Source organism: Camarhynchus parvulus, chromosome 4, assembly GCF_901933205.1.
Source record: "Camarhynchus parvulus chromosome 4, STF_HiC, whole genome shotgun sequence".
NCBI classification, from domain to species: domain Eukaryota; kingdom Metazoa; phylum Chordata; class Aves; order Passeriformes; family Thraupidae; genus Camarhynchus; species Camarhynchus parvulus.
In genome coordinates this window covers 1,601,523-1,616,621 of record NC_044574.1, presented here as the reverse complement: position 1 = coordinate 1,616,621, position 15,099 = coordinate 1,601,523, and the positions used below count along the sequence as shown (strand labels likewise).

General features: G+C 51.6%; 1 protein-coding gene across 10 annotated transcripts in view; it reads left to right on the top strand.

Annotated features, from left to right (window-relative positions):
* DYSF (dysferlin) overlaps positions 1-15,099 on the top strand; it is an 80,499-nt gene that overhangs the window by 58,346 nt on the left and 7,054 nt on the right. For all 10 annotated transcript variants that reach the window (XM_030947308.1, XM_030947306.1, XM_030947307.1 and 7 more), the window contains 7 exons: positions 374-516; positions 3,838-3,977; positions 4,817-4,905; positions 5,503-5,598; positions 7,696-7,837; positions 14,378-14,477; positions 14,739-14,917. In XM_030947308.1, coding sequence (XP_030803168.1) covers positions 374-516; positions 3,838-3,977; positions 4,817-4,905; positions 5,503-5,598; positions 7,696-7,837; positions 14,378-14,477; positions 14,739-14,917 — 889 coding nt within the window. The remainder of the gene's footprint in view (positions 1-373; positions 517-3,837; positions 3,978-4,816; positions 4,906-5,502; positions 5,599-7,695; positions 7,838-14,377; positions 14,478-14,738; positions 14,918-15,099) is intronic.

The window sequence follows — 15,099 nt, the reverse complement described above, 5'->3', positions numbered from 1 at the left end:
GCTGGGAATGTCTAGTATGGAGAAGGATCTGGGATGACCTTTGAGCCCCTGGCAGGGCCTGGAGGGGCTCCAGGAGAGCTGGAGAGGGACTGGGGACAAGGCCTGCAGGGACAGGAGCCAGGGAATGGCTCCCACTGGGAAAGGGGAGATTGGGCTGGGATCTTGGCAAGGAATTCCTGGCTGGGTCGGGATTCCCAGATTTGCTGTGGCTGCCCCTGGATCCCTGGCAGTGCCCAAGGCCAGGTTGGACATTGGGGCTTGGACAGTGGGAGATATCCTAGCCCAAGGAATTGGATGAACTTTAATGTCTTTCCATCCCAACCCCTTCCATGATTCCACGATTCCATGATTCCATGATTCTGTTTGGTTTCAGCTCCGGCCCCAACCAGTGGCGAGACCAACTCCGTCCTTCCCAGCTGCTCCACCTCTTCTCCCTGCAGCACAACTACAAAGCTCCCACCTACAAATCCGACCGGATCATCTTCCAGGATCAGGAATACGTCCTCTCCGAGCTGGGTGAGATGTCAGGGATGCTTTGGGATAGCAGAATTGCCTTGCTCCAGAGAACGGGATGGAGCTGGATGTCATGGAGTCATCACCAGGACTGAGTGATGGCATTGTCCCCATCCTTCTCCTCTCTGTCCGTGCTGGCTCTGAGCCATTCCCAAGCTTGCTCCAAATCCTGGGATTGAACCCAGACCTTCAATCCAGGAATTCGATTCCCAACCTTGAGTTGGACCCAGCTCAACACCCCTGGGTGGGTTTGACACTCTCCAACCTGGTGTTCCAAGTGCATGGAGACATCATGAGGAGGGACATCATGGAGGTCAGGAGTGGGTGAGGGACATGTCCCCCTCCTCCTCCTCACTGGCCGTGTTGGCTCTGGACTATTCCCAACCTTGGTTGTGCCCCAAATCTGGGATTGAACCCAGACCTTCAATCCAGGAACGTTGACCTTGGTTTGACCAAGCCCAGCACCTCCAGGTGGGAACTCCATTGTGGCTGGGAAGCTCCAACCTGGTGTTCCAAGGGCATGGAGATGTCACAAGAAGGGTGACATCAGCAGGAGTGGCTGATGGCAGTGTCCCCATTGTCCCCCTCACTGTCCATGTTGGTTCTGCCCTTTGCCCAAGGTTGTCTGTACCCCAAATCCTGGGATTGAACCCAGACCTTCAGTCGAGGAACGTTGAACTTGAGTTTATGGGAAGCTCCAACCTGATGTTCCAAGTGCATGGAGACATCGTGAGGAGCATTATGGAGGCCAGGATTGGGTAGCGGACTGTCCTCCTCCTCCTCCTCACTGTCCGTGTTGGCTCCAGACTATTCCCAAGCCTGGTTGTGCCCCAAATCCTGGGATTGAACCCAGCCCTTCAATCCAGGAGCGTTGACCTTGAGTTGGACCCGACCCGACATGCCTGGATTGGGAGCGAGAAGCTCCCCCCTGATAATCCAAGTGCTGCCAGAGCCAGGAGAGCTCTGAGATTCCATTGGAATCTCATTTTGGGAACGGTCACTAGAGGGAGACAATATCCCACACACAGACCTGGGAATTCTTTCGGGATTTGGGGGAATCAGGGAACAAACCCAACTTCTATAAGGAGGAGAAAAGCCCCAGACTTCTGCGGATGAATTTTTTGCTTGCCCATGGCAGCTCCCCCTGACCCAACATTCCTGGGGCAGGAGGGGTTTTTTGGGAAAACTCTGCTTTAAGGCACAAAAGGAGGGTTTTAGTCCTAGGAGGAGGTGAAATCCCACCAGGCCTGGCTCAGGAGCTGCAGTTTGGAATCATGGGATGGTTTAGGTTGGGTCCACAAAGATTATCTTGTTCCACCCTCTCTGTGGGCAGAGAAACTTCCCACTATCCCAGGTGGATCCAACCTGGCCTTGGACACTTCCAGGGATCCAGGTGCAGCCACGGCTTCTCCGGGAATTCTCTTCCAGGGCCTCCCCACCCTCAGAGCCGAGAATTCCCAACATCCCATCTAAATTTTAATTGGATTTTTTAAGGCCACCACACCAAGGGTGTCACCAGAGACTCAAAACAAGGCACAGCTCAGGGCTGATCCCTCTCCGCGCTCTTGGAAAACAAAGCACAAATCCCTGCAGGAATTCAGGTTTTCCCCTGAGGAGAAGGGAAGCAAGGAATCCTCATGGAAAAGTTTTCCCGGGAGAGCTGGGGAGGTGTTAGAATGTGTCCCCCCCGTGGCAGCGCCTGCTGTCACCTTCTCCGAGTTCAAACAGCAGAACAAAGCCCGAGGCTTGACCCGGAGCAGATCTGGAATCCAGCTGCGAGCTCCGGAGCCGGACTGGGAATAAACTGGAGCCGTTAAACACGAGAGCTGGGATTTTACAAGCCCCTGCCCCCGGCCCGTTATTCCATAACTCCCAGATTTTGTTGTTCTCCGAGAGGGGCTCGTTCTTTTCTCGGCATGTAAAGCCGCACGTGTGCGCACACGCCGGAATTCCAGGGTTTGGGAAATCATTGGGAATTAGCCCAGGTGGCTGGAGTTGAGTGTGTCCTTGCCAAGGAAGGAGCTGGGATATCTCGCCGGGATTTGGTGGAGTTGGAATGATATTTATGGAATATTTATGGAATAATATTTATGGAGCACGTTGCCTTTCAACTGTCCTGGGTGGGGTGAAGTCCACCAACCCCAGCCTGGGATTTTGGGATTGTTTGGGTCGGAGTCAGAGAATCAGGGAATTTTTAAAGTTGGAAAAGATCTTTAAGATCCTGAAATTCCAGAGTTAAGTTTGGAAAAGACGTCCAAGATCGAGTCCAACCTTGTCCAAATGTCATGTCCAGTTGTTCCTTGGACAGGGATGGGGACTTCGCTGCATCCCTGATATCCAAGGATGGGGCATTGTGTCCCATCCCAGGAATGGGATGAGGAGGCAGGAGTTGGACTTTGGCTGTACTGGGATGGATGGATGGATGGATGGATGGATGGATGGATGGATGGATGGATGGATGGATGGATGGATGGATGATGAATGGATGATGGATGGACGGATGATGGATGGATGGATGGATGGATGGATGGATGGATGGATGGATGGATGGATGGATGGATGTTGAATGGATGATGGATGGAGGGATGGATGATGGATGGATGGATGGATGGATGGATGTTGGATGGATGATGGATGGATGGATGGATGGATGGATGGATGGATGGATGGATGGATGGATGGATGGATCCTGACCAGGAAGAGAAGGCAGGAATGCCCATTATTGAGGAATCTTGGCCCATCTGTGGCAGGATCAGGGGTTGGTGTGGAGTAGGTCAGGCAGAGGAGATAATTCCAGGTCTTCCATGGATGGAGGACCACAAATATCCTGGTGGGACTGGAGCAGGGACTTGGACCAGAGCAGGAACTTGGAACAACACCCAGGCTGTGCTGGTGATGTCTCCATGTCCTTCCTCCTCCTCCCATTCCCCAAATCCCACAGAGAAGAAATGGGATCCCATCAGGATCCCATTCCTGTCTGCCCAGCTGAAGATCCTGGATGGCTTTAAACTCTGGGATTAACTGCTGGGAGTGGGAACATCGGCAGAGGATTGATGGGAATCCTGATTTATGGGACTTTAGGAGAGCTGGATTCATTGGATTCTCCTTTCCATGGGATCCAACTGGATCCCTGCAATGTTTCCCTGGCTGTGATTTGTGGCGTGGTTGCACGAGGGTCTCCATGGATTTTCCCACTGGGAATGGCATCCCTGTGCCCAGCAGGGTTTGTGGTGATGGATTTGGGTATGGAGACTGTGCCGCTCCAGCCCTTCCTGGCCAAAACCCATCCCTGTGGGATTCCCTCTGCTCTCTTCCCTGTGGCAGAAGACGGAAAACCCCCGAATCCGCACCTGGGGCCGGTGGAGGAGCGGCTCGCCCTGGCCGCCCTCCGGAAGCAGGGATTGGTTCCGGAGCACGTGGAGACCCGGCGCCTTTACAGCCCGCTCCAGCCGGACATCGAGCAGGTTGGTCATGGAATGTGGCCGGGATGAGCCTGGGATGAGCCCAGGAGTGGCGTCTCCTGATCCAGCCATAGCCAGGGGGAGAATCCTGCTGGGAATGTCTGTTCTGGGATACGGGATGTTCCCAGGGAGGGGAGGTGGTCGCTCCCTTCAGCATGTGCTCCCATTTTAAAATTTATTTTCATTTTATTTAGTTCAATTTAATTTTACATTTTTGGTCTGAAAGTCCTACTCAGAATTCTTCTCCCAGAATCCCGGGATCAACTGAGGTTGGAAAATCCCTCTGAGGTCATCCAGTCCAAGCTGTGCCCTGTTCCCACCCTGGCACTGAGTGCCATATCCAGGAATTCCTTGGGCACCTCCAGGGATGGGGATTCCAAACCTCCCTGGGTGCTTCCAATTCCTGACCACCCTTTCCACGAGGAAATTCCTGCTGGTGTCCAACCTGAGCCTCCCCTGGCCCAGCCTAAGACCATTCCCTCTTTTCCTGTTTTTCCCTGGGTTCAGATCCCAACTCCCACCTGGTTCCAACATTCCAAGAAGTTGTGGAGAGCCAGAAGGTCACCCCTGATCCATTTTTTCCAGGCTGAGCCCCTTTCCCAGCTCTCTTAGCTTTTCCTGGTGCTCCAGCGCCTTTCCCACCTCCCTCGGCTGCTCCTCAGGATTTACATCCATCAACACATTCCCAACTATCCCCCAAATAATTTAAAAATAACTTTTAATGCCACTTTTCCATTGAGGATTCCTCCCCTCCCACCCAAGGGTTCCAGATCTCCTTAGGGGTGTTCAGGTGTTCCAGTTTGGAATCTCCCAAGGTTCCAGGGCTCTGTTTTTCCATGCAGGGAAAGCTCCAGATGTGGGTGGATCTGTTTCCCAAATCCCTGGGACATCCCGGCCCCCCTTTCAACGTCACTCCACGCAAAGCCAAGAGGTAACTTCCCATTTCTTCCTCATCTTTTCCTTGGGAAAGGAGTTGGGAATGCTTGGAAGCCTCGGGTGGGGATGGATTCACCCACCTGGATGAGGGACAGGTGTGGGATCATCGCCAGGGAGACGGAAATCCATCAGTGGGATGTTGCAGACATCTTTTATGAAAAATCCTTTCTTTAGGATTTTTCCTCCTGAGAAGCTGAGAGGCCTCAGGAACAAAATGTAAATATTGATTATCTGCTGCTGTGGAACGCAACAGGCGCATCTTTGATTGGTCTCATGTGGTTGTTTCTGATTAATGGCCAATCACAGCCCAGCTGGCTTGGACAGAGAGTCCAAGACAGAAGCTTTTGTTATTATTTTTTCTTATTTTATTCTTAGCTAGCCCTCTGATGAAATCCTTTCTTCTATTCTTTTAGTACAGTTTTAACATAATATATATCATAAAATAATAAATCAGCCTCCTGTAACATGGAGTCAAATCCTCATGTCTTCCCTCAACCTGAGCCCCCTGTGAACATGGTCACAATGGGACACCTGGGCTTCCAGGTGGATGAGTTTTCCACCTTCTCCTGGTTTTATTCCCGGGGTTTTCCAGGTTCTACCTGCGCTGCATCATCTGGAACGCCAAGGACGTGATCCTGGACGACCTCAGCATCACCGGGGAGAAGATGAGCGACATCTACGTCAAAGGGTGAGTGTCCCGCTCCGGAGCCTCCAGGATTCCAGAGGCTGGAGGTGCAGGAGCAGCAGGGAAGGAGTTAAGGTGGTCCTTGGATTGGTATTGCTGGGATAGACTTGGATTCTGCCGGGATGGAGGAACCATCGTGGCTCTCCAGTTATGGATCCATGAATTTCCAGCTGTGGATTCATATCTCCAAGTATGGATCCACACGCCTCCGGTTGTGGATGCACCCCTTTCCAACCATGGATCCACACCTCTCCAGTCATGGATCCACACCTGTTTGACTATGGATCAACCTCTTTCCAACCATGGATCCCCAACTCTACAACCATGGATCCACCACCTCTCCTGCCATGGATCCACACCTTTCCAACCATGGATCCCCAACTCTCCAACTGTGGCTCCAAACCTCTCCAGCCACAGATCCACACCTCTCCATCTCTGGATGCAGAGATGGAGATGTGTCTTTTTGGAAGCTCTGCTGAGCTCACAACCTTTTTCTTCACACCTCTGGGATGATCCCATGGCAGGATTTTTCTCTGGACTACTTGGATGTTCCCATAGTGGGATAAGATGTGGGAGCAGCCTGGCCATGTGGAGAGGAGCTCATTTTCTACTCATTCCCAGCTTCCCTCCCAGACTTTTTCCATTCTCGCAGATTGGGTTATTTGCATGGCTGCTTTCTTTGGAATCCCCTTTATTCCTGGAAACAGCTCCTCCGGCACCTTCCCTTCCCTTCCCTTCCCTTCCCTTCCCTTCCCTTCCCTTCCCTTCCCTTCCCTTCCCTTCCCTTCCCTTCCCTTCCCTTCCCTTCCCTTCCCTTCCCTTCCCTTCCCTTCCTTCCTTCCCTTCCCTTCCCTTCCCTTCCCTTCCCTTCCCTTCCCTTCCCTTCCCTTCCCTTCCCTTCCCTTCCCTTCCCTTCCCTTCCCTTCCCTTCCCTTCCCCATTTTACGATTTATCATGGTCTAACGGTGCAATCCCAGCCAAGGGAGTTCCTTTTTTTGTGTCTTCTTGGGATTTGCGGGCAGGAAGAGGCAGGATTTGGGAACAGACTGTAAATCCCTGGTTTACAATCCCAATTTTCCCCCTGTAAATCCAGAATGCCGTGAGGCTTTCCTGGTATTCCCATCAAGTCCGTTGTTATCAGCTCCGGTTGAGCTGTTCCTTGTCTTTTGGGGCTCCTAAAAAGTTGTGCTGCTGGAAAAGTGGGAGCATCCAGGGGGTTGCTCAGATCCCTTTCCCAATTTTTAGCATCCAAGAGGATCCTGCAAGGCTGGAAATGAGTAAAACCTTGCTCAGGTTCCAGATCTCCCATCCCAAAGGAAAGTCATCCTGAAAAATCCTATTGGGAATGGGTGAAATTATCCTTTTTGTGCCTGAGGATCTGCCTGTGGATCGGGAATCCTGTGGGGAATGTTCCTTCCATCCATTGCTGACTCTGGAACAGGGACTGGAACCTGCCTTTCCTAGACTGGGTATTAGGGAAAAATTCTTCATGGAAAAGCTGTCAAGCAGTGGAAGGGGATTACCAAGGAATGTTCAGGCTGGGAGAGATGGGAATGTTCCCCTGGAGAAGCGAAAAATCCAGGGAATCCTCAGGGTGCCTGGAGGGGCTCCAGGAGAGCTGGAGAGGGACTGAGGACAAGGCCTGCAGGGACAGGAGCCAGGGAATGGCTCCCACTGGGAAAGGGGAGATTGGGCTGGGATCTTGGCAAGGAATTCCTGGCTGGGCTGGAATTCCCAGATTTGCTGTGGCTGCCTCTGGATCCCTGGCAGTGTCCAAGGCCAGGCTGGATCCACCTGGGACAGTGGGAGATGTCCCTGACCATGGATGGGGTGGGATGGGATGGAATTTGAGGATCCTTCAAACCCATCCCAAACCATTCCATGATTCCATAATTCTGGAGATGCTAGCCCCAGCACTGATTCATCTCCCATCTCTGGCACTGCTGCCTTCCCTCTCCCATCTCCAGGTTTTCCCCATCCCCAGCAGCCACCGGGATCGGGAATATTCCATTTCCCCCTCACGGACGTTGTGACATAGAGCGAGATTCCAAATCCTTGCCACGATCCCGATTTTCCATGGGCTCTGTTTGTCCCCGGCAGGTGGCTGGTGGGACACGAGGAGAACAAGCAGAAGACGGATGTCCACTACAGATCCATGGGAGGAGAAGGGAATTTCAACTGGAGATTCGTCTTTCCCTTCGATTATCTCCCGGCAGAGCAGATGTGCCACGTGGCCAAGAAGGTGAGTGCTCCTGGATGGAATTCCTGCATCCTCATGGGAATTCCGGGACACCAGCAGGAATTCCCTCATGGCAAGGGTGGTCAGTGCCCAGGGAGGTTTGGAGTGCCCATCCCTGGAGGCGTCCAAGGAATTCCTGGATGTGGCACTCAGTGCCAAGGTGGGAATGGGGCACAGCTTGGACTGGGTGATCCTGGACGGATTTTCCAACCTCAGTGATCCCATGATCCCTGTTTTCGCTCTGCCTCAGTATTCATGAAATATGAGGCGCCCAAAGATTCCTGCTTGCAACGGGACCATCCCTGAAACCCACTGAGATCCCAAAAAGCTCCCTGGGATCCACAAAACCCCTGGGATCCCTGAAACTCACTGTGATCCCCAAAAAAGTCCCCCGTGATCCCCAAAACCCACCAGGATCCCCATCCCATCTTATTTTCCACTGAACCAGCGTCTTGGCCAGGAAGATGCCGAGCGAATCCCCCATCCCAGACAATTCCCAGCTTCCAAAGCCAGCTCCAATGATTGACAGAATCCCAGCCGGGCCCATTTCACGCTTCATATCCCACAAATCCCAAGTACAGGGTGTACTACATCCAATTATCCCGCTTGGAAAAAGCCAAGACCGCCCTCCATAAACCCCTTTAAGCAAATCCATCCCACTGTGCCGATCTGGAATCTTTTCCCACCACATGGCTTCCAACGGCTGGATCCGAAAATAAACACCTTGTAAAAGCTCTCTGTAAAGGCCGGAATAATGAAGGAAAAGCCGGGTGGAGCATTCCGGCCCCGGGAATTTTTTGATCTTGCCATGTGCTGTTTGAACTCCAGCTTGGTTCCTGCGGCCGTAAAAATCCCGGCTGGAAAGGCAGGCGCTGGAAGGTGGAATTCCAATCAAAGGTTGGGAGCAACTGTGGGGGATTGGGAGCTGCTCAAAACCACCTGTGCCCAACCGGGCCGGGAGGGAAAGAGTTTTCCAATGGTTCTCCTTTGTTTGTTCCGTGCTGGAGCTCCGAGGAGCGCGGCCAGGTGGATTAGTAATCATGGAATTATGGAATAATTTGGGTGGGAATGGAGCTGAAAGCTTAGCCACCTCCATCACGGACAAATTCCACTGTCCCAGGTGGATCCAAGCCCCAGTGTCCAGCCTGGCCTTGGGCACTGCCAGGGATCCAGGGGCAGCCCCAGCAAATCTGGGAATTCCAGCCCAGCCAGGAATTCCTTGCCAAGATGCCAGCCCAATCTCCCCTTTCCCAGTGGGAGCCATTCCCTGGCTCCTGTCCCTGCAGGCCTTGTCCCCAGTCCCTCTCCAGCTCTCTTGGAGCCCCTCCAGGCACTCTGAGGATTCCCTGGAATTTTCCCTTCCAATTCCAGCAATCCCAACCCTCCCAGCCTTTCCCATGGTAGAGCTGCTCCATCACTCTGATTATCCTGGTGCCTCCTCTGGATTTGCTCCAAGAGCTCCAGGTCCTTCCCATGCTGGGAATTCCAGAGCTGGAATTCCTGTAGCTGGGGACTCCATGGGTCATCCCAACTCAGGTTGCAAATCAAATGCTCTCTCCAAAAAAAACAAGGATTTCCCTGGATAAGAGGGTGTCCATGATATTTTGGTTTGATGTGAACACCTGGGAGCCTGGAAATCCAGGGAAAACCAGGGAAAACCCAGGGAAACCCAGGTGTCACTCTTTTTCCTGCTTTTCTGAACCTTCCAGCCACTTCAGGATGGTTTTCCGTAACTTTCCTGTTTGGATTAATGTTTTAAAGATTTTCCTTCTCTTTCTGAGAGAGGAATTTTCCCCAGTCCAGGTTTCCAAAATATTCCCAGGGAAGAGAAATATTCCCATCTTTAGGACAGCTCTTTGGAAAACATGGAAATGCTTTATTAATGCTTTTCTCAGCATTCCTTTGGAATTTCCATCTTCGTTCCCGCTTTTTTTTTGGTGCCATCTTTCTCTTCCAGCCCTGGAAAGTTCAAACCATGTTGGCTGCATGGGAAGAGCACATTCCCAGGTTTTGGAGTCCTGAAGGAAAACAGTTTCTGGGGCGGAAAATGAGAAAATCATGGAACGATTTAGGATGGAAAAGCTTTCTCAGATCACCAGCTCTGCCAAGGTCACCACTGACCACGTCCCCAGGTGCCACGTCCAGAGGAATTTTAAATCATTCCAGGGATGGACATTCCATCATTTCCCTGGGCAGCCTCTGCATGGCCGGAAAACCCTTTCCATGAAGGAATTTTCCCTAAAATCCAGCCTAAACTGGAAATTTGAACTTTGGATTCCCAGTTAGGCTGCTACGGGATGGGTCATGGGACAACCAGGACAATCCGAGGTCACCTGGATGCAGATCCCATTTTCCCAGGCATCTGCAGGGATGAGTTCGACTCCCACATCCCGCAGGCGCCATGGGGTGGAAAATGCGTGGAATTGGTTTTGGAACGTTCAGCTTCCTGTGGCAATTCCAGCAGCAGCTGGATTCGGCTGCCAGATCTGGATCTGGGAAGCTCTTTAGGACAGGAAAGGGTTTGCATGGAATGTCGGAGCAAACGGCGTCTCCACGGAATTGCCGGGACTGGTTCTGGGATTCTTATGGACATGGAGGGGCTGGAGCGTGTCCAGGGAAGGGAACAGAGCTGGGAAGGGGCTGGAGAATTCCTGAGGGAGCTGGGAAGGGACTCAGCCTGGAGAAAAGGAGGATCAGGAGGGACCTTCTGGCTCTCCACAACTGCCTGGAATCTTTGAACTGGGTTGGAGTTGGGATCTGATCCCAGGAAAAATGGGATAAGAGGGAACGGCCTCAGGAGAGGTTTTGGTTGGACATCAGCAGGAATTCCCTCATGGAAAGGGTGCTCAGGCCTTGGAAGTGCCCATCCCTGGAGGCGTCCAAGGAATTCCTGGATGCAGCACTCAGTGCCAAGGTGGGAATGGGGCACAGCGTGGACTGGGTGATCCTGGAGGGATTTTCCAACCTCAGGGATTCTGTGACATCCAAGGGGAGTCTCCTGCACGTCCGGGACTCCCAAATTCCTGCAGGATGCACTGAAATGTGACTTTTTGGGAGCAAACTTCCTCTCCTTCCCCGAAATCAGGTTTCCTCCTTTGTATTCTGGAGCACATCCACAGTCCAGGAGAAATGCAGCCCTGTCAACACTTTCCTGGGAATCCGAGCCGATTTTTTCCCTGCTGCTTTATCCACAAAAACCCATAAAATATCCCTGAGCCTCCCCTCGCTTGGAAAACAAGCCCCCAAACAATAATTCCAGCCTTTTTTCCCCGTGGCTTGGACAAGGCTGGGATATAAATTTCGCACTCCGGGTTGTTTTTATAGGGAATGTTCGGATCTCGATTTAATCATGGAAGTGAATTTTACGCTGCCTTGAAAGGGACCCATAAACTTCTCTGGGCATCAAGTTCCCCTTTCCCAATTCCCTGTTCCTTTTCCTGCCTTTCCAGCGGAGCTCTGGGCGTCCCCAGCTGGACGGGGCTTGGAGCTGGGAGGTTTTGTCTCCAGCCAAGTGATATTTTATGGTGTTTTTCCGTTACAAAAAAAAGGGGGAATTTGGAGCAACGGAGCATTGAATTCCCGCCTGGAAAGGGTCGAGCCCCACCTGAGTTATCCCTGGAATGCCGGGATGTTGTTCTGAGGGACTGGGGTGCAGAGCCAAGGTTTTGTTCCCTTTTCCCTTGGATATTGCAGTGGGAAGGAGGGAAAGTGGAATCCCAAAGTCCGCCGGGTTTGCCAGCAGTTCCATGGAATCCTGGAATGGTTTGGAATGGGAAGGACCTTAAAGCCAATCCAGGGACAGCTCCCACCATCCCAGGTGGATCCAAGCCCCAATGTCCAACCTGGCCTTGGACACTTCCAGGGATGGGACAAGCACAACTTCTCTGGGAATTCCATCCCAGCCCCTCCCTACACTCACAGCCTGGAATTCCTTCCCAAGATCCCATCCAACCTTTCCTTCAGCTTTATTATCCCAAGGACACGGATCCACTCGGGATGGGTGGGAGATGATCCCAAGTGCGAGGTTTTCCTCAAGTTTGGCTCTGTGTGGATGGGATGGGACAATGAGAAATTCCAATGAATCCTTGGGAAGTCGCATCAGCCCAGAAGGGAGCGTGGGATGCACCTGGAGCATGGACACATCCGTGGAATGTGGGAATGATGGGATGAACCTCTGAGCCAGGAATTCACAGGGAAGAAGAGGAGCCTGGAGGACATGGAGCTTGTGGAAATTCCCTTTCCAGGGAATATTCCAGACAGGAAATGAGATGGTCTTAAAGGTCACTTCCAGCCCAAACCAGTCCGGAATTCCATATATTTCCCCATTTTCCAAGCCAAGCTTGGGGACCTAGATTTCTCCTGGAAGGGACAATCCAAAGGAGCTGGTGATGTTCACTTTGGACATGGATTTCCACCACCTTGGAATTCTCCAGCACCTCCTGAGGTCATGCCAGCTTTGTTATCCATGGATCCATGGCTCCTGGATCCCTGTGGATCCCTTCTCTCCCCATTTTCTGGGAAAAGGCAGAATCAACATCAACTCTTCCCCTTTTTTAGCAGTTTTAATTTAAAACGGCTGGAAAAGCTGGGAAAAATCCCCCTGGATAAACATCCATCCCAACCCACTGCAACCAGCAGAGAGGAGAGAGGGAATTTTCCATGGACTTCCTTTGGGATTTCTGGATTATCCAGTATCTCAAATGCATCCATAAAATGCTCTGATGCAAAATTCCTGGCACATTTTCCCAAAACCGGGCAGGGAACGGAGCGAAATTGAAACAGAACCATCCAGGGGGATCTCTTAAAATGAATCCAATGGGATTGGAGTGCCCACGGACTCCCAGCTGGAATATTTGTGTTCCCATGGAATGTGACACGTTTTTCCTCCCTTTTTATAATTTAATATTGGATGAAATAATGAATCCGAGTCTTGGGGTGAATTTATGGAGCGAGGGATGAATAACGCTGGAGTTTCCTGGTTTTAATTAAATCCCGTCATTTCTGACACTTCCAGGAGGAATTGCCACCGGAACACCCTTGGAGGGGTGTCAGGAATCCCGCTGGGATTTTTCTGCTCTTTACTGGAGCCAGGAATAACAATCCCAGCAATCCCTCGGCTTTGGGTGGGATTTTGTCTTTCTCCTTTATCCCAACATTTCTTTTTGGACATCAAGAGGAATTTTTTTTAATGGAAAGGATGGTCAGGCTTAGGAAGTGTCTGGGAAGATTTGGAGTCCCCATTCCTGGAAGTTTCCAAGGAATTCCTGGAGCTGAGGTGGGGATTGGGCACAGCTTGGACTCACTGATCCCAAAAGGCTTTTCCAGCCTCAGGGATTCTGGGATTCTTAATCCTAACTCCCAGATATCCCAACAGTGGTGTTAGATCCCTGCTGGAAAAAATTCCTTGTTTCACACATGGAAATGGTGATACCACTTCCCAAGCAGTGGATATTCCTTGCTCTGGGGTGCTGAACTCGTGGATAACTTGGGAATGTTCCCCTGGAGAAGGGAAAATTCCAGGGAATCCTCAGAGTGCCTGGAGGGGCTCCAGGAGAGCTGGAGAGGGACTGGGGACAAGGCCTGCAGGGACAGGAGCCAGGGAATGGCTCCCACTGGGAAAGGGGAGATTGGGCTGGCATCTTGGCAAGGAATTCCTGGCTGGGCTGGAATTCCCAGATTTGCTGGGGCTGCCCCTGGATCCCTGGCAGTGCCCAAGGCCAGGTTGGATCCACCTGGGATAGTGGGAGGTGTCCCTGCCCATGGAATGGGCTGAGCTTTCAGCTCCCTTCCCACCCAAAGTCTTCCATGATTCCATGATTTTGTTCCCCATTGTGAGCAGTGCCAGAGGAGCCCAGAGCAGTCTGAGGGATGTTTTGGGGCTTGGAGCAACCAGTGTGATATCACCAAATTCCTGGGATACCCTGGAATCTTCCTTTCCGTATCCATGTTCCATTAATAAATTCAGGAGCCGTGGGTGGCCTGAACTGGCATTTGATGGTCTCTGATTGTCCCCCTGCCTGTGACAGACCTGGGGGCAGATCGAAGCCGTGGTGGATCTGGAAGGGAAGGGATCCTTGGGAATTCCCTGCTGGAAGTGCTGATTTAGGCATCAATCCCACATTTTTCCATGAATTAAGAGGAAGGCGACGTTTGGCAGCGCCAGCACTCAATGCTCATCGTTCTCCTCACCTTGGAGACTCATCCTCATTGGAATTGTGGGAATTTCTATCGCTCCTAAGAATCCTGTTTGGGATCCCATGGAGCCTTTTCCTAAATTGCATTAAATTAAATAAAATTATTTAAATAAAATTAATTACATTAATTTAAATCATTAAATTAAGGCATAAACGGTTGCTGACACCTTCCAGAAGCATCTTGGGTTTTCCACTGATTATCCTTATCCAAGAGTTTTCCAGAGCCTGTGCTCCTGCTGATCCACAGCAGGACACCCCAGGAATTCCAGGATTTCCAGAGCCAGGCTCTGCCCAATTCTCTTGATTAATCTTTATTTTTCCCGTGCTTTCTTTCCTGGTGGGATTTCAGGAACACTTCTGGAGCTTGGACAAGACGGAAAACAAGATCCCACCCCAGCTGATCCTCCAGATCTGGGACAACGACAAGTTCTCCTTCGACGACTATTTGGGTAAGTCGGGAATTTTGGGATCCATCCCAAAAAAAGGGAAAACATCACCATCACAGGTTGTCTGGACAAGCTGTGGAAGCCCCATCCCTGGAAGTGTCCAAGGCCGGGTTGGATGGGGCTTGGAGCCCCCTGGGACAGTGGAAGTTGGGAGTTTGGATTGGGATGGTTGGGGTGGCCCAAAGTCCATGGGATCAAGGGAACATCCCATGTTTTAAGGATTGTCTCACTGAGATGCCTCACCTGGAATGTTCTTCCCTGCAGGATCCATCCAGATGGATCTCAACAGGATGCCCAAGCCTGCCAAGACGGCGGAAAAGTGTTCCTTGGACCTTGTGGATGATTCCCTGTCCTCCGGCCGCTCCGTGTCCCTCTTCGAGCAGAAAACCGTCAAGGGCTGGTGGCCCTGCGTGGCCGAGCAGAACCAGCAGAAGATCCTGGCGGTAAAGTGGCCTCTCCATGTTTTTCCTTGCATCCTTCACTCCAATTCCCACTTCCCTGGAAGTGTCCAAGGCTTTAAATTCCTTCCCAATCCAAACCGTCCCAGAATTCCCCGAAATTTTCACTCAATTCAAGCCAGGGCAAAAAATTCCATTTCCAGCTGGAGGTTTTGTGGATCCAGCCA